At 34.7% G+C, this 26856-nt stretch overlaps 1 protein-coding gene across 1 annotated transcript; it reads left to right on the plus strand.

The window, feature by feature from the left end:
* On the plus strand, positions 1-26856 carry LOC123549921 (sentrin-specific protease 1-like). Its single transcript, XM_053546927.1, has 3 exons — positions 1-512; positions 1862-1929; positions 26108-26856. Exons 1-3 carry the CDS (start codon positions 1-3, stop codon positions 26854-26856), a joined length of 1329 nt encoding a protein of 442 aa, XP_053402902.1.

The following is a 26856-nucleotide window of genomic DNA, read 5'->3' on the forward strand; positions in this document are numbered from 1 at the left end:
ATGTCTGACATGGAAACAAAAATGAAAAGCATCCAGTCTAGGATATCTGAAACGGAGAAGTTTTGTGAATTCGTAGCCAAAGACAGTGATTCTATTAAAACCGAAATCAAGGATACAAAAAATGAAATTAAAAACGTTAAAACAAGCTTTAAAAGCTTTCAAAATAAGTCATCAGATTTATATGAACAACAATCTAGACTAGAAGAACAGATGACTAATCTAGAGTTACAGTCACTTAGAAACAATCTATTATTCTATGGAATTCCGGAAGGGAGCGCAACAGAGAATTGCGAAGCATTAGTCAAAGACATGTGCAAAGAGTATTTGAAAATTGAGGATGCAGACTCCTTTACATTTGAAAAAGTTCAGCGACTGGGGAAACGGACTGGCTCAAAAAATCACCCGACTCTCGCAAAATTTCAGTTTAGGCATCAGCGAGAACACGTTAGGACTGTTTCGTTCGACTTGGCAGATGACTCGGAGGCGGCCAGACACGGAGTAGGAGCACATCTGTAAGTAACCCTTTTTTTGACTGGCGTTCAGTTACAATGGCATACCAACAGTCTCCATTTGGAATGTTACAGCAACCCTACATACCTAGCTCACCTCCGCCTAATCTAACGGCAGTATGACTGCCGCCGGCGCCTTGCTGTTCATATAAATCTGATGACTTATTTTGAAAGCTTTTAAAGCTTGCTTTAACGTTTTTAATTTCATTTTTTGTATCCTTGATTTCGGTTTTAATAGAGTCACTGTCTTTGGCTACGAATTCACAAAACTTCTCCGTTTCAGAAATCCTAGACTGGTCGCTTTTCATTTTTGTTTCCATGTCAGACATTTTTACTAATACTTTTACGTCAGTTTTAAACATCAACGCACCACATATAACAAGGCGAGTTAAACATGCTAATCAACTGGATTGGTTCAATAATACAATAGCTGAAACAATTAAAGAAAGGGATAAAGCAAAGAAGTCTGGTAATTATGAGAATTATGAAATACTTCGTTCAAAAGTAAAGCCACTAACAACAGATGCTTAAAAAACTTTTTTCAACACAGTGGTCAACGAAAATAAAAAAGACACAAAGAAAATGTGGCAAAATTTAAAGCACTTATCTGGGAAAAATACTAGTATTCAAACTCATTACATAAATGATGATAATGGAGATCCAATTACTGATCCTTATCAAAGTGCAGCACAGTTTAATGAATTCTTTACCAATATTTTCAAAAGAGCACCTAATGTTGATAGCTATCCTGAATCATACAAAACCCTATTAAGGAATCATAATTCACATTGTCTAAAAACTGATCAAAAGTTTCAAATTCCCCCAGTTTCCGAAAAATTTGTGAGGAACATGCTTGAAACCCTTGACTGTAGCAAAGCAACTGGCCTTGACCAAATAAGTGCTCGTTTCTTAAAACTAAGCTGCCATGTTATTTCAAGACACTGAGTTAAAATCATTAACCTCAGTATTGATACAGCTAAATTCCCTACTGCATTTAAAATGGCTATAGTTATCCCAATCCACAAAAAGAGTCTAAATCTGATAAAAATAACTATAGACCCATTTCTATTTTACCAGTTTTATCAAAACTCATTGAAAAGCATGTCTCTGTTAACCTTAAACAATTTCTTGAAGACAGTAACCTTTTTCATAAAAAACAATCTGGGTTTAGAACAAAGCACTCTTGTGAAACTGGTCTAACATCCATAGTAGACAACTGGATTGAGCAAATCAATAACAATAATCTTGTTGATACCATATTTCTAGACTTAACAAAAGCCTTTGATCTGGTAAACCATACACTACTCATTGAAAAACTTAGTTGTTACAATATCTCAAACCATACACTACAGTGGATTCAATCTGGAACAACTGATAGACCTTCCTGATTCAATCATACTTAACAGAAAGATCTCAGAAAGTATCTGTGTCAGGCACCTTTTCTGAGGCTCTGGATGTATCTTCTGGAGTCCCTCAAGGATCTGTCTTAGGACCCATCTTATTCCTTACCTATATAAATGATTTACCCCTACATCTTGAACACTCATAAATGGATATGTTTGCAGATGATGCTACCATAAGTGCTACGGGGCATTCAACTGAAACATTAAACTTAAAACTTCAAAAAGACCTAGACTCTATTCAAGAATGGTGCAATCATAGTGCAATGATACCTAATACAGACAAAACCAAAGCTATGTACATACCAGCCTCCAAAAAGACCCAAAATGACATTCAAGCACCAACAAATACACCTCTTCAGTTACTTTACACTGATATAGCGTTCACTAAATCTGAAAAACTTCTTGGAGTTCAAGTTGACAATTGCCTAAACTGGAAATTACAAGTGGAACAAACAATAAAGAAATGCAACAGTAATCTCTATCTTCTTTTACGGATAAAACAATTCCTTAATATACATGCCAGGAAACTTTTCTACAATGCTTACATCTTACCCAATATAGACTATTGCTGTTCAATATGGGGAAACTGCTCAAATGAACTTCTTGAGAGAATGATAAAATTTCAGAAACGTGCAGCTCGCATTATTCTTGATAAAAAGGCAGATGCACCATCTGAACCTCTTTTCAAAGAATTAAAATGCATAAAATTTAACGACAGAGTTGAGTACAAAAAAGCTATTTTAATTTACAAATCATTAAATGAAGAAAACTCGCCATGCTACATGAAAGAAAAATTTCAATTTGCTTCAACTTTACATAACCGAAATCTCAGATCAACAAATAATCTTAATCTACATATTCCTAAGCCTAATCTTGAGTTTTATCGAAAAACACTTTCTTATTCTGGAACTAAAATTTGGAATAATATACCTCTCTTTGTACGCCAATCTGAAAATACTGAAAATTTCAAAAAGCTTATTTAAAGTAGAAGTACTCTGGCTAACTTTCCTTCAATCAAAATCATCATTCCATGCTTATATATATGTTTGTAATTTTGTTTCTGTGATTTTTCTTACTACTGATTAACATTTTGTGTTTATTTCATTTTGTAATTATTTAATTCTGTATTTAATATTATTGCTACTGTTATTTGATGTAAATGTTGTAAAAATGTTGAGGCACATATGGAAGATCGTTTTGGTGAATATGTAGCCTCGTTATATAAAGTCTTTATTATTATTATTATTATTATTATTATACATCTCCCGAGAACTATACGTGATGCACCCAGTGATGGATGAGGCAATTAAAAACGGGCAAACTGTAAAATTCATTGGCACAAAAAACTATTCATTAACAACGAGGAGTACAAACCAGAATCTGAAGCATAGGAAGGTCGTGAAGAGCAACTGTTAAAGGTTTTATTCTGGAATGTTAATGTCCTTAAAAGGAATATTGTTGACAGTGACTTTCTTTCATTTTTATCCGAGTATGACCTTGTTTTCTTGAATGAAACATGGATTTCAAAAACTGACCAGATTATTTATGATATAGACGGTTTTTCTTGTACTCAGATTCCTGGAAATAAATCTAATAATGCCAGGAGAGGAAGATATAGTGGTGGAATATCTTTTTATTATAAAAACAGTTTAAGAAAATATGTTTATGTATGTGAAAAAAATCAGTACGGTTCTATTTGGATAAGATTAAGCTGTGAACTATTTTTGTTTGAGGAAGATGTTTATATATGCCATATTTATGACCACCTATGAACTCAAATGTAGTAAAAGAGGATGAATTTTATTTTTTTGATAGCCTCGAAAGTGATATTTTGAAATATCATGAGCTAGGCAAGATTTACATAACTGGCGATTTTAACAGCCGAACTGCTTCTGCTACAGATTATTCTGAATTTGATAAGTACTTAGATAAAAACCTACCATTTGTTAATAGGGTTCAAATTTCAGAATGCGCCAATAAAGATCACGTGATCGACATGTACGTTAGTCTTCTGAGAAAATATGGAAGTGCTCCAAAAACATCCGCACAACCTGAAACTTTTACTCATAAGATCGTATGGGATAGTTCTAAAGTTAGTGATTTCATTGACAGGCTTTCGAGTAAAAATGATATAATTTCACATCTGTCTGAAATAGTAAATACGGAACCGGTAGAATCTATAATCAGCAATTTTTCCTCGATTTTGTTGGAGGTAGCTTTTGATATTTTTGGCCAAGAAAGTAAATCGAAAAATACAGATCCTTTAAAAAAAGAATGTAAATGGTTCGACGATAGATGCTATAATGAAAAGAAAGATTTTAATAGTACAAGGAACAATTTTACACATAATAAAACTGAAATTTCTAGATGCAACTTTATACATGCACGAACAAGGTATAATAAGGTAAAGAAAATTGCAAAAAGAAAATACAAAATTAACGAAGGTAAGCGACTGGAAAATTTAGCCGATAAGAATCCCAGGAAATTCTGGAAAAATATAAATAAAAAAAATGAAAAAACAATCTGAAAGTTCGGAATCACTATCATTAAATGATTTACATATGCATTTTAAAACGTTATTTGGAGAAACGCTAACAGATGAAAATGAAAGAGATATTTTTACAGAAAATCAAGATGATGAATTAGACACTTTTTTCTCTGAAAATGAACTACGTACCGCCACCTACTCTCAAAATAACAATAAATCCCCAGGTAGTGACAATATTACAAGCGAAATGTTAAAAGCGTCATTTAATATTATCTCCCCCTTTTTGCTTAAACTGTATAACAGATTATTTGATACAGGAGACTACCCATTATCATGGGGAGAGGGAATTATTGCATCAGTTTTCAAAAGGGTAATATCCATGAAGCAAAAAATTATAGAGGGATTACACTGATTAATACAATGGCAAAGATATATTCACAATTATTGCTAAATAGACTAAATTTATGGTCAAAACAAGAGGGCCATGATGGCCCTATATCGCTAACCTGTTATCATTGCACTTGAGGACAAGAAGGTCCTCAGAAAAAATATCTAAGTCCAAAGGACAGGAACAACAAAGTAAGAAATTTAACCAAACAGAAAAACAAAATTCTTACAAGGTACAGATATGTCAAAATACACATAAAAATTGGAGGTACCATCCATGTTGTACCACAGAAAAGTGGTTTCGGGTTTTCCCTACGGCCAATAATAAAGAAGTTACTAAAAATAAGCTATTTATAGTAACGTAAAAGGGAAGTAATAAAAAAGAAAATTATTGTAAGTGAACAAAAGAAGGATCTGCCAAATAAATCTGTTGACATAAATGAAATTTCAGATCAGTATCTTCATTAGTTACGGAGATATACCCATTTTAATTTGAAATAAAGGGAGGTAATTTGACATAAAATCAGTCCATAGTTATCTACCCTGATTGGCTCAGTCCAACTAATGACAATAATGGAATTTCAAATAAGTCCTAAGTACTTACTGATATAAATCCATTTTGACTACAATCAGGGGAGGTAATCAGATATAAAATAACTCTGGAAACTATGACTGGATCTGATTTGTCATGGAATCTAAGATTTATTGTTGTTGAAGATATTTCGGAAGTTTGTATCAAATTAAACCATAAATGAAGTCTCTATATGGCTGCAAAAGCCAAAATAGCCAATTTTGGACCTTTAAGGGGCCATAACTCTGGAACCCATGATGGAATCTGGCCAGTTCAAGAAAGGGACCAAGATCTTGTGGTGATACAAGTTGTGTGCAAGTTTGGTTAAAATCAAATCATAAATGAATTGTGCAGACAAGGTCAAAATAGCTAATTTTGGTCCTTTCAGGGGCCATAACTCTAGAATCCATTAGGGGATCTGGCTAGTTCAAGAAAGGAACCAAGATCTTATGGCAACACAAGTTTTGTGCAAGTTTGATTAAATTTTAATCATAAATGAAGCTGCTATTGTGCAGAAAAGGTCAAAATAGCTAATTCTGGCCCTTTTAGGGGCCATAAATCCGGAACCCATAATGGAATCTCGCCAGTTCAAGAAAGGAACCAAGATCTTATAGCGATACAAGTTGTGTACAAGTTTGGTTAGAATAAAATCATAAATGAAGCTGCTATTGTGCAGACAAGGTCAAAATAGCTAATTCTGGCCCTAACTCTGGAACCCATAACGGAATCTGGCCAGTTCAAGAAAGGAACCAAGATCTTATGGTGATACAAGTTGTGTGCCAGTTTGGTAAAAATCAAATCATAAATAAAGCTGCTATTGTGCAGACAAGGTCAAAATAGCTGATTTTGGCCCTTTCAGGGGCCATAACTCTGGAACCCATAGTGGGATCTGGCCAGTTCAAGAAAGGAACCGAGATCTTATGGTGATACAAGTTGTGTGCAAGTTTGGTTAAAATAAAATCATAATGAAACCACTATCGTGCAGACAAGAAATTGTTGACGGACGGACAGACGCACGCACGGACTGACTACGGACGAAGGGTGATCACAAACGCTCACCTTGTCAGTATGTGACAGGTGAGCTAATAAAACAATAAATGAAGTCTCTTTATGGCTGCAAAAGCCAAAATAGCCGATTTTGGACCTTTAAGGGCCATAACTCTTGAACCCAAAATGGAATCTGGCCAGTTCAAGAAAGGATCCAAGATCTTGTGGTGATATAAGTTGTGTGTAAGTTTGGTTAAAATCAAATCATAAATAAAGGTGCTATTGTACAGACAAGGTCAAAATAGCTAATTTTGGCCCATTCAGGGGCCATAACTCTGGACCCCATTATGGGATCTGGCCGGTTCAAGAAAGGAACCAAGACCTTAAAGTGACACAAGTTTTGTGTAAGTTTGATTAAATTCAAATCATAAATAAAGTTGCTGTTGTGCAGACAAGGTCAAAAAAGCTAATTCTGGCCCTTTCAGGGGCCATTACTCTGGAACACATAATGGAATCTCGCAAGTTCAAGAAAGGAACCAAGATCTTATGGTGATACAAGTTGTGTGCAAGTCTGGTTAAAATAAAATCATATATGAAGCTGCTATTGTGCAGACAAGGTCAAAATAGCTAATTCTGGCCCTTTCAGGGGCCATAACTTTGAAACCCATAATGGGATCTGGCTAGTTCAAGAAAGGAACCAAGATCTTATTGTGACACAAGTTTTGTGCAAGTTTGGTTAAAATCAAATTATAAATGAAGCTGCTATTGTGCAGACAAGGTCAAAATAGCTATTTTTGGCCCTTTCAGGGGCCTTAACTCTGGAACCCATCATGGGATCTGGCTAGTTCAAGAAAGGAGCCAACATCTTATGGTGATACAAGTTGTGTCCAAGTTTGGTTAAAATAAAATCAATAATGAAACCATGTGACAGGTGAGCTAAAAATACGATAAGATTTCTGATAATCAGTTCGGATTTCAAAAGGGGAAGTCAATCAGTGACTGCATTTTCATATTACACTCGATAATCTCAAAAGTGCTTAATTCGGGGCATAAACTTTATTGCATTTTCATTGATTACCAACAGTGTTTTGATCAAATTGATAGGTCATTTCTTCGGCAAAAACTTATCTCGGCAACCGTTAGCTCTAAATTAGTCCGCGCAATGGGTGATATCGGTCTCAGTTAATTTCCCTGATAAAACAGGTGCGCGTATAGGTGGCGCTACATGCGAATAGGTCCTAGAAAAGTGTGTATACATTATTTACATCGTTATGACACTTCAAAATATTAGTAGATTTGGAAAGTATCCGACAAAGTCATCAATGTTAGTTGTTTATCACTTGAGCAAAATTTTGATTGAAGACCTTTATTCATATCTATGGATATTCTATGCTGCAGACTGTTTTAAAGTACATTTTCTGTGTGTCAGTTAATTCATGGACTGTATGATTGTCATATTTGTTAATTGTGGCAATAAGTGCTTTATTTAGCTTTAAGGGGACGCATACTTTGAAATTAGAAAAAAGTGGGTGGGGTATTATAAAATTTACCTGCAAAAAAGTACAAGGTTTTGGTAAATGAAATGAAATGAATACTGTTTCAACTGTTATAAGTACACAAAGGATTGCTCACTAAAATAAAAATGAGAAAAACTGAAACAAGAAAGTTATTTTTGAATTACATAAGACTTCTTGTGTACATTCAAAGTCAACAATTAAGACTTTTTGGTGCGAAAATAATAGTGCTTCACTTTGTCCAAACATTTATCAATGTCCTACAGATTCTAATTTAAAGAAAGAATGTGAAATAAGTTCACTGTCTTGCTTTTCATTTGGCATATGTGAGCTAAAACACATTATTTAGTTTGTTTACAAAGTAGTGCATAAGAAAAGATACGGTGGTCAATGAATGCCACATTACAAAACTAAAAGAGTATATTCCCCTTAATACATTAAACATTTATCATTACAGAAGTCTAGTGGCTTACAATAAAGGCCTAGAAATGTTGCCATTATTAATTTTTAACTTGGTATTCATGAACTGCAATGCACTTAAATATCAAAACACATTCAACAAACTTCTGAAAATGTACTGTCTTAAAAAATCCCTAAAATAAGTTATGAAATTTGGTTGAGAGGTCCAATCAATGTGTATTTGTGCAAAAGCAACATTCTAATCTTGTTCACAAAAGTTACTAATACACAGCAGGAATGTCAATGATCAAAACTGGACGAATATACAGTTATCCTCACTTTAATGTCATTTATAATTTGTCCTTGAATTCTCCACCATACTTTTCATAACTCTGTTTGCACGAGTTGCACGAGAATGCTGTCATTCACGTAAAAAAATGGGGTCAAAGAAGTTGTAAATGCAATATCATGTAAACGTAGTTAATGGATTATGCAGTTCAAGATAAACTTTATCTCATAACGTAACGAACATGTATAATGTTGTAACAACAACTTTACTTACACTGATTTAAGTAGCAGTCGGTTTATAAGTGACTTTATTGATTCATTTTGTGTTTTGTTATTGTTGTCAAAAGTATAACGGAAGTGCCTCACAACTGAAGCGGAAACCAGTTTGATGCGCAAAGTAGTCCACTGTAAGTAATATTTTTTGACAAATGTCCACAGAAATTAATAATTTTCTAATATTAAAGACGAATATCTGAATAGGATTCATTATTTGATAAGAAATAATAATCATCGACATGTTTTTTTAAAAATCATACACGTGCTGACACCTAAGTTGTCTCCCGTTGTTTATTAGAGTTACCTTTCGTCCGGCGCAGTAATACATTTGCAGTGAATCGCCGAGAAGTCGTGGGAAAATTAAAAACCATGTAAACAAACTAAAATTAACCACCTTTTCAAGATGAATTTCAAGTGATCGACATTATGCATTTAACCCGCCTGACCTGTGTAGCATCTTAGATATCTGTTCTAAGGTATTCATTGTGTAGAATGTCGTGTTATGCCCTTGCAATGCTAATCCCACTCTGATTTTTTTATCAATGAGAAATATGGCGTCCATCCCGAGATGAACTGACGTGGCGTTAAATTTTTACACGTTTAAGCACACCTGGTGTGTTAGAAAGAAAATCTCATCCCTTCAACATTATTTGGAACACTGTTATTGTAAAAAACCTGTTTTTTCCTTATACAAAAGCTTAATATTTTGTGTTGAATGTACTTTCACAAACACCTCTGTTTTCCTATTACATTCATAGTACCACATCCTTATCCACAAAATACTGTACATTACAGGTGTCCATCAGTATTATATCAGTTTAGGAATATGTTTTTTATTTTCCCACCATCGATTTCTTGAATATGCACCCCTTCCGCATTGCTGTATGAACTGTGAATGTAGCAATATGCGTCCCCTTAAAGTTTTTTTTTTCAATATTAAATGCCCTCCTTGGAAAATCCATTTATCATTTTGCAAGTATTCAGACTATATTCTTTAAATAAGGATCAGTATAGACAGTATATAGTTACAATTTAATCGGGAAGATCTGCATACGCAGCTTAATGCAATGAGGTCTTGAATAATATAGAAATTATAATAATAATTACTGTAAAACGTTAAAATATACGCCCTCGTGATAAGATGTCCCTTCAATTTTCCATTAGCCCAGATAATTATCACAGTTGTTTTCTCATATATTTTATGAAAATATCATCCATGAGGCATAAATGATCTCTATTGACAAATTAACTTATCTCGTGTTAATTTTAATTTTATGGTGCTGCTTCTTTAATTTTCAGTCAATTCAAATTCACAGCAACTTGCCCACATAAAGTGAAAAACAAATTTCCAATAAAATAGTCATTGGTTCAATCTCAAATTTTTGTCTGGCCTAAAGCATCGCTTTGAGATAACACCCTAACAATCAGTTGAAATGTTTTTAATCAACAAAAAACCCTGACACGTTTGTTTCTTAACCATAGAAAACAAAGTAGAAATATCACAAGAATGTCAAAATATGAATCTTTTGAAGATTTTTAGTAAACAGACCACAGATTTGTATAGCTTTGGAAATAATAAAAAGAAAACAAATGTGAGACCTATTAGACATTATGTCAAATCAGTGTTAAAAGTATTAAGAAAACTTATTATACACATTATATTAACACCAGACTGTCCAATATGTAACACTCACGTGGGAGCAGGAAATGTTAAGTCTGCTTCAAGGACATATTCTTTAACCCCCTAGAGTTAACAGGACACATGTCATGCACATTTTTATGATAACAATCAGTATGCAGTGGATAGGAAATTTTATGCAATCTTAATATCCAGAGTAACCATTGTCTATGTGAAACAAGGCATCCATAGAGGGGTAAATTTAGCAATATTTTTAGCTAGCTAAATTAGCTAACCCAGCTTTGCTAAAAAAATAAATAGAAATGTGACTCGCTTAAAGATAAATGCTACGACATAATTTCAGTTATATATTACTGGCCAGCATTTTGAAGTGAGGCTATAAATTTCCTGTTAAAAACAGAAGAAACAGCTATCTAAATAGATGATATTGATAAATTACATGATTCTATCTTTTTAAATAATCTAAACCTAATCACTTTTTTAACACTATGATAAAAGCCGAGAGTACACCGCATGATATGACCTATTCGCCCGTAGCGACACCTGTTAAATGACTTGGGAAGATAACCCCCCGAATGCTGCTATTATATTTAACTACAATGGTAACTTCAATAAAACTAAAATGTATTTGGTTGACCAAGATAGAAATGCTATGTATGCTCTGTTGAAAAAAAATCTAGAAGTTGCAGTTTAGTTTTGATTTACAGTTACATTTATTTAAGTCTATGGTTCAACCAAGATTATTGTATGGATCATAGGTATGGGGATGTGGTGATGTTAGCATTGTTAAAAGTTTTCAGCTTAAATTTTCAAAAACATTACTGAAGGTTAAAAAGTCAACACTTTATGTCATGGTTTTTGGTGCTTGGGGTATTACCAATAGATATTATAATTAGAAATAGAATACTGAACTACTGGTGTACAATTTATTAAATGGTAAACAAGAAAAGAACTGTATACTTTACAGGTTCATGTATAGACTTCATCAGCAAATGTAAATTATTGTTCTTGGATTTTCATATGTAAAAGAATCTTTAGGACAATTTGGATTTGCTGAATTCTGATTGAATCAGTCAGTACTTTCACCAGTGTATTTAGAGCAATATTCTTATTTTAAAATGTCCCTACTTTGATTTGGACAGAGTAAAATTTATACCAAATGACTTTCAGCTGTCAAATGCAATGTCATTTCAACGTTTATTTCAAAGTAATGATAGTACTCTTCTTTTTAAGTTAGCATTTTTTGTACAGAAAATTCTTAAATTTTTTAGGCAGGGATTGGTTTTTGTCACTGGCAGTTATTTGCTGGCCATTTAGAACACTGTTTTTCAACCTGGTTAATTCTAAATGTACACCATCTGTATCAGATCTATTATGACCGTAAAACTAATGTTTTATTTTATGTTTTAGTGTTTGTTTTGTTAAATTTGTTGTCATTATAATGCTGATGCCTGTATGGGCCTAGTTATAAATAAAATCTTGAAATCTTGAATCTCAAAGATTTCCTCCCTTGACGTACATTTAACGTTTACAACCGCTGTGAGGGGTGTGTGAACAAACACTAAAAAGAGACAGAATCTGATACCCAGACTTCCATATCTGCTTCTGTTTCTTCAGTTAGTCACCTGTAAGATACTTATACAGTAGTGTATATTGTATGCACTTGTAAACAAGTCGCGTCATTAGCACTACCTTAATGGAAGGTGCGCCTATGAACAGAGGCGAATTTAACAAGATACGATAAAAGACAGATTTATGAAACCGGAGCCTCTCCCTAAAGAAGGTCTTAACATTTAACATCAGCTCTTCTGCTCGGTGTGCGACAAGTTTGGTCGTTTTCATAATGAGACTGAAGGAGAAAAAGAAGAACTTCAAGAAAGCAAGATGATAGAATGCGTAGAATAGAGGGTGGGTGTGAGGGAAGATTTAGTATTGGTGAAATACTGCTAACACGGTCCACTCACATTCTTTGCATCTTTAAAGTTAAAATTCTAATCAAATAGATCTACTAAAGGTCAGGTTTCACATTTCAAGTTCTTATTTCCAGATCCTCAAAGCAATTACCTTCACTTGCGTTTATTTAGTGTACCGTATGCGGAAGCAATCGCTGCGGGGAGTTTTATAAATGTTCACTGATATAACGAGGACAGTACCCATGTGCAAATGGGTAGGTATCTTTGTTTATTTTCATCCATCATCAGAGGTACCATCAAAAACAGCAACAGGACGCACATAATTGAAATTTTATCAACAAAAATAACTTGCAGGTACATGATCCAAATGTTTTGTAGTTGAGTATGTATAGTTCTACCAAGGAGAGTGGCAAATTCAGTTATCTCAACTTTGAACAAAGAAAAATACGTCTCAAAACGTCAAAATACATACATTTCGCTACATTTCTTCAAATTTTATAGTCATATCAATATTATTGAGGACTGATATTTAATGCATTGCCTCGGACAAATCTGTCTTTAAAATGTTCAACATTCTTAAATATGTGTCATACGTTGGCATTATTTTTATATACCCTAAACAACCTACATGTACATAAATCACACAAGGGCGGTATTGCTCACACGAGTAGGTACCCAAATAACCAGTGTGCTCAATATAGCATACTTCTAATTAAAACTGCTAGATTTTTGGCAGAACGAAAAAAAAATGCACCTACACCAATACCCAGACATGTTTGATAATTAACATTCGGGCTTTGAATTTAAGCCCCTTTCTAAATACAGTACACTAACACCTATCTTCCTTTCATTCAAATATTAAAAAAGTTTATCACACTAAGATATTTAATTTATCACGTTTTCATAAATTGAATACAAATGAAAATTATCGCTAAATACTTCCTTTCTTTTCAATCTTATGATCATTGTGATTATCTAGCGTGTCAAAATAAACACGGGCCGTTGATAGATAAACAAAAGAACATGTTGACAGCGTTTTTGGATTAACAGGTGACACTTTTAACTCAGCAAAAATTTTTAAGTCAATTTTAGTGTTGAAATATAAACTCCTTCAAAAATCGTCCGGTTTTCAGAATTCGGAAGTTCCGGTTTTCAGAAGTTAAAAATATATAGAAATAAGAACAGAAAAAATCGGGACCTTGAGTTTCATGCGGTTTTCAAAGGTCCAGTTTTCGGAAGTTACACTGTACATACTTTTAATGAATATTGTACACTATGGAAGTTAGACTTGATAAAACTAAGGTTATGGTTTTTGGTGATCGATTTCATAGAAATAGAAATATTGTTGTTAATAATCACAAGATTGAAGTTGTAGATACATTCAAATATCTTGGTGTGGTTTTCTCAAAAAATAGAAATTTTGCAACAGCTAAAACGCATATTGTGGAACAAGCAGGAAAGGTTTATTTAGCCTGTATAGAAAGATAAGAAATTTAGATTTATCAATAGATTGTCAACAAACTATTTGATTCTACATTATTACCTATCTTGACTTACGGATGTGAAGTCTGGGGTTACTCAAATGTTAACTTGTTAGAAAAAGTGCAAACTGACTTTATGAAACACATATTACATGTTAAACGTACTAATCCCCAATGATAACGTGATTCCCGCCGAAACGCGAGGACGAGTCTATCTCATGATAACTGATGAAATAATAATTCATAATGGTTACACATTACTTGACAATTAAACATTAGTATTTCTTTCATTTTAAATATTCACTGTGTATATGGCAACATAGCTCAGTTGGGTAAACTGCAGACAACAACTGGACATAAGCAAATCGTTTTGTGGGTTCGAATCTTCGTGAGGTTTTTTTTTCAGATTTTTTTTTCTATTCGTTTTCATTTTTGTTTCATTATTTTTGTTTCTTTCTTTGATGGTTTGAATTTGTATATATGTCTTTATATAACACAATAGCATGTTCATTATTCGCATGGCTTGAGTGCATGCGTTTAATCTATCATCTTTGATATATAATAAACTATTCTGATCTGCCATATCGGCTTTAGATACCTCTCTGTCGTATTGTCACAGAGCTCATGAAGGAAACTTGATTTTTTTGCAAAAGTGAAATAAAAATTCTCAGTGCTGAGTTTCGAACACACACGGCAAAAGATCTGTTGACCATGGACAGTATGCTTTACCACTGAGCTAATTTGTAATTGGTACAAAATCTAGAAATATTTAGGTTGTAACGTGCTAGAAAAATGCTGAATTTCCTATGTTCCATTTTAATCTATTTATAGTCATGTTTGTAAATATCAAGTTATCGTTGGGGCATAGTAGTATTCCACACATTATGCTTTATGGTGACCTTGGTAGATACTCTATTTGTATATCAATTAAAAAGAGGATAATTGGATTTTGGTATAATGTTATTACAAATATTGATAAACTATCGCCTTTTATGTATAAATTTATGTATTCGGACTACATAAAAAACGACAAAATGTATAGTTGGTTATCATATGTAAAATCTATTTTAGATGAATGTGGTTTAGGTTATGTATGGCTGAACCAAGGTTTCAATAGTTCTAGAGAGCTTTTGTTAGCTAAAATTGAAAAAATGTCTTCAAGATCAGTATATGCAAACCTGGCATAGCAACGTTTTTGAATCAAATAAATGTTAAAATTACAATGTACCATGTGTACAAAACCGAACATAAATATGAACATTATTTTGATGCACTATCACCATACTATGTTCAGACAATTGTCAATTTTAGAATGTGTAATAACCATCTACCTATTGAAAAGCTAAGATAGGCAAATATAGAACGTAATGACAGAATTTGTAATGTTTGTAATTTACGAGAAGTAGGTGATGAATTTCACTGTTTATTTAAGTGTGCTGATTTTAATCAGTTACGCAAAAAGCTAATTTCTGTGGGGTATCAAAGAAACATTAATTGTGTAAGTTTTGATTCTTTGATGGATAAAAAGGATGAAAATATTCTTTAAAAGTTAGGCAATTTTTAGCTCACCTGTCACAAAGTGACAAGGTGAGCTTTTGTGATAGCGCTGCGACCGTCATCCGTCCGTGCTTGCGTCCGTGCGTCCGTAAACTTTTGCTTGTGACCACACTAGAGGTCACATTTTTAATGGGATCTTTATGAAAATTGGTCAGAATGTTTCCCTTGATGATATCTAGGTCAAGTTGGAAACTGGGTCACGTGCCATCAAAAACTAGGTCAGTAGGTCTAAAAATAGAAAAACCTTGTCACCGCTCTAGGGGCCATATTTTTCAATGGATCTTATTATGTGCCTAAAGCTTAACTAGAATGTGTCTGTAGGACACAGGGTGTGCCCCCCACTGGTACATTTGTCACAAATAAGTGGCAATAATTCAAATGATTGCAGTCTTAATGGGGTATAGCCTCAACAAACATTTTATGAAAAGGATTCATTAATCTAGGCGCTATACTTTTTGAGCTATGAGCATCACAAACAAAAAATCCACTCTACTGGCTATTTCAAGGGCCATAACTCTGTAATAAGAGGTAAGATTCTCAAGAAGAATGCTAAGTGTGCAAGGTCACATCACGATAAAGACTTCAGCAAGGTTTCCTGAATTTACATCAAATACTTTTTGAGCTAGGTATATAATTAGGTGAAAAAGTGCATTTTTTTACTATTTCAGGGGCCATAACTTTAAAAATAAGAGGTGGAGCCAGCCAAAAAATTAGAGGTGTGCAAGTTAATATCATGATAAAGACTTATGCGAGTTTTCAACCATTTATATTAAATACTTTTTGAGCTACGTGTGTCACAAGGTGAAAATGTACATTTTTGACTATTTCAGGGGCCATAACTCTAAAAATAGGGGGCGGACCCAATGAAAAATAGAAGTATGCAAGTTCATATCATGATTAAGACTCATGCAAGGTTTCATGAATCTATATCAAATACTTTTTGAGCTAGGCATGTCAGAAGGTGAAAATGTGCATTTTTGACTACTTCAGGGGACATAACTCTGAAAATTGGGGGCAGACCCAAATGAAAAATAGGAGGTGCGCAAGTTCATACCATGATTAAGACTCATGCAAGGTTTCATGAATCTATATTAAATACTTTTTGAGCTAGGCGTGTCACAAGGTGAAAATGTGTATTTTTTACTATTTCAGGGGCCATAACTCTGAAAATAGGGGGTGGAGCAGATGAAAAATAAGAGGTGCGCAAGTTCATATCATGATTAAGACTCATGCAAGGTTTCATGAATCTATATCAAATACTTTTTGAGCTAGGCATGTCACAAGGTGAAAATGTGCATTTTTGACTATTTCAGGGGCCATAACTCTGAAAATAGAGGGCGGAGCCAAATGAAAAGTAGGAGGTGTGCAAGTTCATATCATGATTGTAACTCATGCAAGGTTTCATGAATCTATATTAAATACTCGTTGAGCTAGGCGTGTCACAAGGTCAAAATGTGCATTTTTGACTATTTCAGAGGCCATAACTCTGAAAATAGGGGGTGGAGCCAGACGAAATATAGGAGGTGCGCAAGTTCATATCATGATAAAGACTCATGCAAGGTTTCATCAATTTATATCAAATACTTTTCGAGCTAGGCGCATCACGAACTTCGGACGGACGGACGGATGGACGGACGCTCGGATGCACGGACAAGACCAAATCTATATGCTCCCACCACTCATGGGGGGCACAAAAAGTATTAGATGTAAATTCAGGAAACCATGCTGAAGTCTTAAACATGATGTGTACTTGCACACTTGGCATTCTTCTTCAGAATCTTAGCTCTTATTTTTTGTTTGTGATGCTCAAAAGTATAGGGCCTAGAATAATGAATCATTTTCATAAAATGTTTGTTGAGGCTGTACCCCATTAAGACTGCAGACAATTGAATTATTGTCCCTTGTTTGTGACAAATGTAACAATCATCCAGTGGTGGGTACACCCTGTGTCTTACAGACACATTCTAGTTTTAGTAAATGACTTTATGGGCAAAGAAAGAAACCTGCTATCATTTGATTTGTTTCAAGGAATATATGAAATAGAAGGAAACAATTTCTTGTAACATAATAATATTGTAGTGGCAATCCCAGCTTATTTACAAACCTTGCATGTTTCACATAAGGCAAAGAAGAAAAACTTTCCATTACAACATCTTTTGCCTAAAATTATTCTTAAACAAAACATGGATGTAGGTTTATGTACAATTCACTTGTGGTAACGAAACACAAACTGATATCTCAGCAAAAATGGATATTATTAGCTCACCTGAGCATTAAACTGATATCTCTGCAAAAATGGATATTATTAGCTCACCTGAAATGCTCAGGTGAGTTTATTCTGATCGCTCGTTGTATGGCGTCCAACGTCTGTCTGTCATCTGTCAACAATTAGCTTGTGTATGCGATAGAAGCTCTTTTTATACGTCCGTTTGAAAAACGGGACGTATTATGGGAACGCCCCTGGCGGGCGGGCGGGCGGCGTCCACAGACTTTGTCCGGAGCATTTCTTCTACATGCATGAAGGGATTTTGATGAAACTTGGCACAGTTGTTCATCATCATAAGACGGAGTGTCATGCGCAAAAACCAGGTCCCTAGGTCTAAGGTCGAGGTCACACTTTGAAGTCAAAGGTCAAATTCAAGAATGACTTTGTCCGGAGCATATCTTCTTCATGCATGGAGGGATTTTGATATAACTTGGCACAAATGTTCACCACCACGAGGAAAAGTGTCATGCGCAAGAACCAGGTCCCTAGGTCTAAGGTCAAGGTCACACTTAGAGGTCAAAGGATACCAGAATGAAAACCTTGTCCGGAGCATTTCTTTTTCATGCATAGAGGGATTTTGATATAACTTTGCACAAATGTTTACCACTACGAGGCGGAGTGTCATGCGCAACAACCAGGTCCCTAGGTCAAAGATCAAGGTCACACTTAGAGGCCAAATGTCAGATACAAGAATGACTTTGTCCGAAGCATTTCTTCTTCATGCATGGAGGGATTTTGATGTAACTTGGCACAATTATACACCATCATGAGACGAAGTGTCATGCGCAGTTCCCTTCTTTAGAATTACTTCCCTTTGTTGTTACTATAAATAGCTTATATTGTAACTTTTTTATTACTAGTCGTAGGGAAAATCGAGACCACTTTTCTGTAGTACAACATGCATGCTACATCCAATTATGAGGTGTATTTTGACCAATCTTTACCTGGTAAAGATTTTTGTGTAGACTTAAAAAAAATTTTGGATTTTTATTTTTTTTTTTAAGATTATCTTCCCTTAGTTGTTACTATAAATAACTTATATTGTAACTTTTTTATAACTGACCTTAGGGAAAAAACAAGACCACTTTTCTGTGGTACAACATAGATGTTACTTTCAAATTTTAGGTGTATTTTAAGGTATCTCTACCTGGTAAGGAGTTTTTTGTGGACTTAGAAAAACAAATGACTTACAATGATTACTAAACAACCACAAAATTGAAATTCCATTTGCAAATACAGGTGCTAGAGTAAAGAAATTTGCTGTGATGGGCGTATATTGTGACATTCTGGCACTCTTTGTTTTCAACTGATCTTCATGAGATTTGGTCAGAATAAATACCTTGATAAAATCTAGGCTGATTTCGAAAATGGATTATCTGGGGTCAAAAACTAGGTCAAGGAAAAACCTTGTGTATGCAATAGAGGCTGTATTTTTCAATTGATCTTCATGAAGTTTGGTCAGAATGATTACCTTGATGAAATCTAGGCCGAATTGAAAATAGGTCATCTTGGGTCCAAAACTAGGTCACTAGGTCAAATCAAAGAAAAACCTTGTGTATGCGATAGAGGCTGTATTTTTCAATCAATCTTTATGAATTTTCTTCCGAATGATTACCTTGATGAAGTCTAGGCCGAGTTTGAAATGGGTCATCTAGGGTCAAAAACTAGGTCACTAGGTCAAATCAAAGTAAAACCTTGTGTATGCGATTAAGGCTGTATTTTTCAATTGATCTTCATGAAATTTTGTCAGAATGATTACCTTGATGAATCAAATTTGCACATACTTTGTATTGGAATATTCTTTTGGACTTTTCAGCCTTACAGAGGTTTCATTTATGCTTTGATTTGATACAAACTGCACAGAATGATTATCTTGATGATCTCTAGGCCTGGATCACAACTAGGTCATGTTGGGTCAAAAACTAAGTAATCTAAATCAGGACAAATCAAAGCTTTAAACAACCTAGATGCCCCATCTATGACCCTATCTTCATGAAACTTGGTCAGAATGTTTATCTTGATTGTTCTTTAGGCCAAGTTTGAGGGTCAGAAATTAGGTCACCCAGTCAATTCAAAGGAAAAGTGTGTTAACACTATTGTTTATTTGATGTGCATGAAACTTGTTGAGAATATTTGTCTGCATGAAATATTTTTATCCGGGTCATATGGGGTGAAAAACTAGGTCTACAGGTCAAATCAAAGAATAGGTTTGTTTACACCCAGGGGGGGGGGGCACATTTTTAGCTCACCTGTCCCATAATGACAAGGTGAGCTTTTATGATGGCATTTTGTTTGTCGACCGTCCACCGTTCACAGTTTCTTGTGAACGTGATAGAGACCACATTTTGCAATCAATTTTAACCAAACTTGTACACAACTTGTATTGGCATATCTTGGTTACTTTCAAAAACTTGCCAGGTCCCATCATAGGTTCCAGAGTTATGGCCTCTTAACAGGCCAAAATTTGCTATTTTTGGACTTTGAACACAATAGATACCACATTTTGCAATCGACTTTAATCAAACTTGCACACAAATGATTTGAATATTGAATACTGCTTAAGCCGTTGCTAGGGTAAGTGGACAGTGTTGCATTTTCCATTACTGCTCATGAACAGATTCAACCAAGTCCTCAATTTTCACTGTTTACCTTGTTATTGGTGCTCCCAATTTTTAATTGTATTGGCATAATATCTTGGTTTATTTCGAAAACTGGCCAAATGCCTTCATTGGTTCCAGAGTTATGGCCCTTTAAAGGGCCAAAATTTACTATTTTTGGCTCATGAACATGATGAAGACCATATTTTGCAATCAACTTTAATCAAACTTGCACGCAATGAGTATTAGCATATTACCTCAGTTCCTTTCTAAAGCTGGCCAGAACCCATCATGGGTTCCAGAGTTATGGCCCCTTAAAGGGTCCAAATTTGCTATATTAGGCTTTTGAAAACTTACAAACAACTTGTATTGGCATTATATCTTAGGCTCTTTCAAAAACTGGGCAGATCCCATCATGGGTTTCGGAGTTATGGCCCCTTAAATGGTCCAAATTTGCTATATTAGGTTTTTGAACACAACAGATACCACATTTTGTGATCAACTTTAATCAAACTTGCACAAAACTGATTTGAAGATTGAATGCTGCTTAAGCTGTTGCTAGGGGATGTGGGCAGTGTTGCATTTTCCATTACTGCTTATGAACAGACTCATTCGAGTCTGCAATTTTCACTGTTTGCCTTGTTTTCGGTTCTTCCTGATTTTACTGTATTGGCATAATATCTTTGTTCCTTTTGAAAACTGGCCAAATCCCTTCATGGGTTGTATTGGCATAATATCTTGGTTCCTTTCCAAAACTGGCCAAATCCCTTCATGGGTTCCAGTGTTATGGTGCCTTAAAGTGCCAAAATTTACCATTTTTATACACCCATTTGAAAAACTGGACGTATTATGGGAACGCCCCTGGCGGGCGGGCGGCGTCCACAGACTTTGCCTGGAGCATATCTTCTACGTGCATGGAGGGATTTTGATGAAACTTGGCACAGTTGTTCACCATTATGAGATGGAGTGTCATGCGCAAGAACCAGGTCTCTAGTTCTAAGGTCAAGGTCACACTTAGAGGTCAAAGGTCAAATTCAAGAATGACTTTGTGCGGAGCATTTCTTCTTCATGCATGGAGGGATTTTGATATAACTTGGCACAAATGTTCACCACCACGAGGCGGATTGTCATGCAAGAACCAGTTCTCTATGTCTAAGGTCAAGGTCACACTTAGAGGTCAAAGGATACAAGAATAAAAAGCTTGTCCGGAGCATTTCAAGAGGTGCTAGAGTAAAGAAATTTGCTGTGACGGGCGTATATTGTGACATTCTGGCACTCTTGTTGGCTCATCAACATGATAGAGACCACATTTTGCAATACACTTTAATAAAACTTGCACACAACTTGTATTGGTATAATATCTTAGTTTCTTTTAAAAACTGGCCAGATCCAATCATGGGTACAAGAGTTTGGCCCCTTAAAGGGCCAAAATTTGATAATTTTTGCTTGTGAACACGATAGACAACATTTTGCGATCAACTTTAATCAAACTTGCACACAACTTGTATTGGCATAATATCTTGGTTCCTTTCGAAAACTGGCCAGATTCCATCATTGGTTCTAGAGTTATTGTCCGTTAAAAGTCCAAAATTTGCTTTTTAGCTCACCTGAGCAATGCTCAAGTGAGTTTTTCTGATTGCTTGATGTCCGGCATCCTGTCTGTCAACATTTAGATTGTGTATGCGATAGAGGCTGTATTTTTCAAATGATCTTTATGAATTTTGATCAAAATGATAGCCTTGATAAAATCTAGGTCAAGTTCGAAAATGGGTCATCAGGGGTTAAAAAATAGGTCACTAGGTCAAATCAAAGAAAATACTTGTTTATACTTAAGATTTTTGCTCCAATTTTAATAATAATTGGTCAGAATATCTTTTTCCATGAAATCATTATGTCAAACATTGTATTTAATTTTGACACACACACACGCGCACACGCACGCACACACACACACACACACACACACACACACACACACTGAAGCTCTTGCAGCTGAGACCAAATTATATAAACATGCATGAACAGACAACACTGGTGGTCACTCAAGATGGCCTTTATGCTAGGTAAATGAGACATGATAGACACAGTAAAGTAAGAAACAATAACTAGGAATATTTATATTTATTTAGTTTTATAGCCTTTATAGATATTAACAAATGTATTAAGAAAAATAATACACTAATGAGATGATGACTTTTAACATATTTATGACAAAAATTTGATAAACAATTGAAGCATGCCCTTACAGTACAAATTCAACTAGAATTACCTCAACTGCAGTATAACCTTATATATATACATTATGTTATAACATACATGTACAATGTTTGGACTATGATTTAAACAAAAACAAGAGCTGTCTATAAGAGCCAATGCTTGACTATCACAAATATTGTCCCAGAAGCAGGAAAATATTATCCAAAATGTCAAAATATCTAGAATTTTAAGTTCAAAAGAAGACATAATTTGACCCAAATGCATATCAGAGTTATGGGACTTGATGCTACCAACTAGTTTTATAACCATGAAGGCACATGAAGTTTCATTTTAGTATCTGCATTTGTTCTGCAGATAGTAACTTGCATGCAAAACTTTAACCAGAATTTTCAAAACTTCAAAAGTCTAAAAGTGGGATTAATTTGCACAAAATACATGTAATAGTTATGGGACTTGATCCAGTGAGGTTAGTAATTGATCTCGAAAATGAAAAATAAGTTTCAAATCTAAATGTCTTTAAGTAATAGCTGTATGTACTTGCACACAAAACTTTAACAAGGATTTTCTAAGTCCAAAAGGGGGCATAATTTGTCCAAAAACATCTCCAAGTTATAGAACTTGACCCAGTGAGGTTGGTAATTGATCTAGAAAAAGTAAGTTTCAAAGCTTTATGCCTTTAAGTAATAGCTGTGTATACTTGCACGCAAAACTTTAACAAGGATTTTCTAAGTCCAAAAGGGGGCATAATTTGCCCAAAAACATCTCCAAGTTATAGGACTTGACCCAATGAGGTTGGTAATTGATCTAGAAAAAAGAAAAAATAAGTTTCATAGCTATGATTATGCCTTTTAGTAATAGCTTTATGTATTTGCATGCAAAACTTTAAGCAGGATTTCGTAAGTCCAAAACGGGGCATACTTTGGCCAAAATGCAGGTCAGAGTTAAGAGACCTGATGCTATGAACTAGTTTTATAACCCCGAAGACACATGTGAAGTTCCAATTCAATATCTGCATTAGTTTTGGAGATAGTAACTTGCATGTAAAACTTTAACCAGGATTTTTTAAGTCCAAAAGGGGGCATAATTTGCTTAAAATACATGTCAGAGTTAAGAAACTTGACCCAGTGAGGTTGGTTATTGACCTAGAAAAAGAAACTAGAGCTGTCCGTAAGACAACCTAGCTGGACTATTATAAATATTGTCCTAGAAGCAGGAAAATATTACCCAAAATGTTAAATATCAAAAGAGTTTGAAGTTCAAAAGGGGACATCATTTGGCCAAAATGGATATCAGAGTTATCGGACTTGATGCTATCAACTAGTTTTATAACTCCGAAGGCACATGTAAAGTTTCAATTCAATATCTGCATTAGTTTTGGAGATAGTAACTTGCATGTGAATTTTTAACCACAATTTTTTAAGTCAAAAAGGGGGCATAATTTGCCAAAAATATATGTCAAGAGTTATGGGACTTGACCCAGTGGGGTTGGTTATTGATCTAGAAACAAAAATATTATGTTTCAAATCTATATGCCTTTTGGTAAAAGCTGTATGTACTTGCACACAAAACTTTAACCAGGATTTCATAAGTCTAAAAGGGGGCATAATTTGGCTAAAATGCTGATCGGAGTTATGAGACCTGATGCTATCAACTAGTTTTATAACCCCAAAGACAGATATTAAGTTTTAATTCAATATCTGCATTAGTTTTGAAGATAGTAACTTCTATGTAAAACTTTAACCAGTATTTTTTAAGTCCAAAAGGGGGCATAATTTGCCCAAAATACATGTCACACTTATGTAACTTGACCCAGCGAGGTTGGTAATTTATCTAGAATCCATGAAGGCCCTGTACCGCTCACCTGACCTAGGAATCATCAAGATTAACATTCTGGCCAAATTTCATTAAGATATGGTCATAAAGGTAGCCTCCAGAGTGTTAACTAGCTTTTTCTTCGATTTGACCTGGTGACCTAGTTTTAGACCCTACATGACCTAGACTCAAACTGGACCTTGACATCATCAAGATTAAAATTCAGACCAAGTTTCATGAAGATACAGTCATAATTGTGGCCTCTACAGTGTACACAAGCTTTTCCTTTGATTTGACCTGGAAACCTAGTTTTTGACCCAGAATGAACCAATATCTCACTTGTCCAAGATTTTATTTAAGGTAACATTCTGACCAAGTTTCATTAAGATTGGGCAAAAATTATGACCTCTAGAATGTTAACAAGCTTTTCCTTAGATTTGACCTGGTGACCGAGTTTCTGACCCCATACGACCCAGATTCGAACTTGACCTAAAAATCATCAAAATTAACATTCGGACTAAGTTTCATGAAGATACAGTCATAAATGTGGCCTCTAGAGTGTTAACAAGCTTTTCCTCTGATTTGACCTAGTGACCTAGTTCTTAACCCTATTGGACCCAGATTTAAACTTGACCTATATATAACCAAGATTAACATTCTGACCAAGTTTCATTAAGATATGTTCATAAATGTGGCCTCTAGATTGTTAACTTGCATTTTCTGTGATTTGACATGGTGACCTAGTTTTTGACTCTACATGACCCAGATTCAAAATGGACCTTGAGATCATAAAGATTAACATTCTGACCAAATTTCATGAAGATACAATCATAAATGTGGCCTCTACAGTGTTAACAAGCCTTTCCTTTGATTTGACCTGGTGACCTAGTTTTTGACCGTAGATGTCCCAATATCTAACTTGTCAAAGATTTTTTTTAAGGTAACATTCTGACCAAGTTTCATTAAGATTGGATCAAAATTGTGACCTCTAGAGTGTTAACAAGCTTTTCCTCTGATTTGACCTGGTGACCTAGTTTCTGACCCCATTAGACCCAGATTTAAACTTGATCATCAAAATTAACATTCAGACCAAGTTCTACGAAGATACAGTCATAAATGTGGCCTCTAGAGTGTTAAGTAGAATAGCTAGACTATTCTTTGAATAGTCGAGCTAATAAATGAGTTCTCACAGGAGACAGTGGACTTAACTATTTCAGTGTTGGATAGTGAAACAAGATACATCTCAGGAAGCTAGAGCTATAATTTTAGATTCTATAGGGACTTACCCACACATTTTAAGAAAAAAAAATTCTCACAAAAAAAAAGAAAACAACAAAAACAAAATGATAACTCCAAAAGTGACTGGTGGTACAAGGGTTAACATAAACAAATCGCAAGATATTCCAATAAACAACCAAAAATATTGTGCAGATTTAAGGTAGTACACCATCGCAACACTTGAAATCATGCAGAATTTTACATTCCTCTTGCATTTTACCATTATCTAACTTTTATTTTCACCCATTTTTCAGTGTCATATTTACATTCTTTACAAAACTTAGAGGAAAAAAATATTTGGGAAAAAAGCAACAACAACAAAAAAAACAAGAGCTGTCCATAAGACAGCCAAGCTCGACTTTTCGAAATATTGTCCCAGAAGCAGGAAAATATTACCCAAAATGTTAAATATCAAAAGAGTTTTAAGTTCAAAAGGGGACTTAATTTGACCAAAATACATATCAGAGTTATGGGACTTGCTGCTATCAACTAGTTTTATAACCCCGAAGACACATGTGAAGTGAGATGAGGCACAAGATGAAAGGAGAAAGTCATTGTCGGAAGATGAAGTCGAGATTGTAGAAGAGGAGCAGGAAAGCTTACCTGAACTGACAACTGAAATGGAAAATGTGATCAACAATGCATTGTCACCAGGAAATCCTGATCAAGTTCTGGTAGACAAGTTCCACCTTCAGATCACCAAGGGTGATATTGCCAGATTATCTGGTTCAAACTGGCTCAGTGATGTGGTTATCAATTTCTACATGAATCTACTGATGGAAAGAGGTGAGCTGGAGGGATGTTCCAAGGTGTATGCCTTTAATACATATTTTTATCCTAAAATGATGAGTGGAGGTCACTCTGCAGTAAAAACATGGACGAGACGTGTGGATGTTCTGGCTGTGCATTACATTCTCATACCAGTACATCTTGGCAAACACTGGTGTCTTGCAGTCATTAACTTTAAAAAGAAAGATATCCAGTATTACGATTCATTGGGAGGTATTAATCAAAAATGCCTATATGCTTTAAGACAGTACCTCTGTGATGAAAGTATGAACAAAAAAAACACTGAATTCAACTTAAATGGATGGAATTCAACTATTATGAAAGATTTACCTCAGCAGATGAATGGCAGTGACTGTGGTATGTTTGCTTGTAAATATGCAGAGTACATCGCAAGAGATGCTCCTATTATATTTACCCCGGAAGACATGCCATACTTTAGAAGAAGAATGGTATATGAAATTGTGTCAGCAAATCTGTTACAGTGA

Source organism: Mercenaria mercenaria, chromosome 6 (genome assembly GCF_021730395.1).
Source record: "Mercenaria mercenaria strain notata chromosome 6, MADL_Memer_1, whole genome shotgun sequence".
Lineage (NCBI taxonomy): Eukaryota > Metazoa > Mollusca > Bivalvia > Venerida > Veneridae > Mercenaria > Mercenaria mercenaria.

Coding starts and splice junctions, on each gene's coding strand:
- LOC123549921 (XM_053546927.1), top strand. CDS start 1: ATGTCTGACATGGAAACAAAAATGAAAAGCATCCAGTCTAGGATATCT. Junction 513..1,861: donor CACGGAGTAGGAGCACATCT/GTAAGTAACCCT, acceptor CATACACTACAG/TGGATTCAATCTGGAACAAC. Junction 1,930..26,107: donor TAACAGAAAGATCTCAGAAA/GTATCTGTGTCA, acceptor ATGTGAAGTGAG/ATGAGGCACAAGATGAAAGG.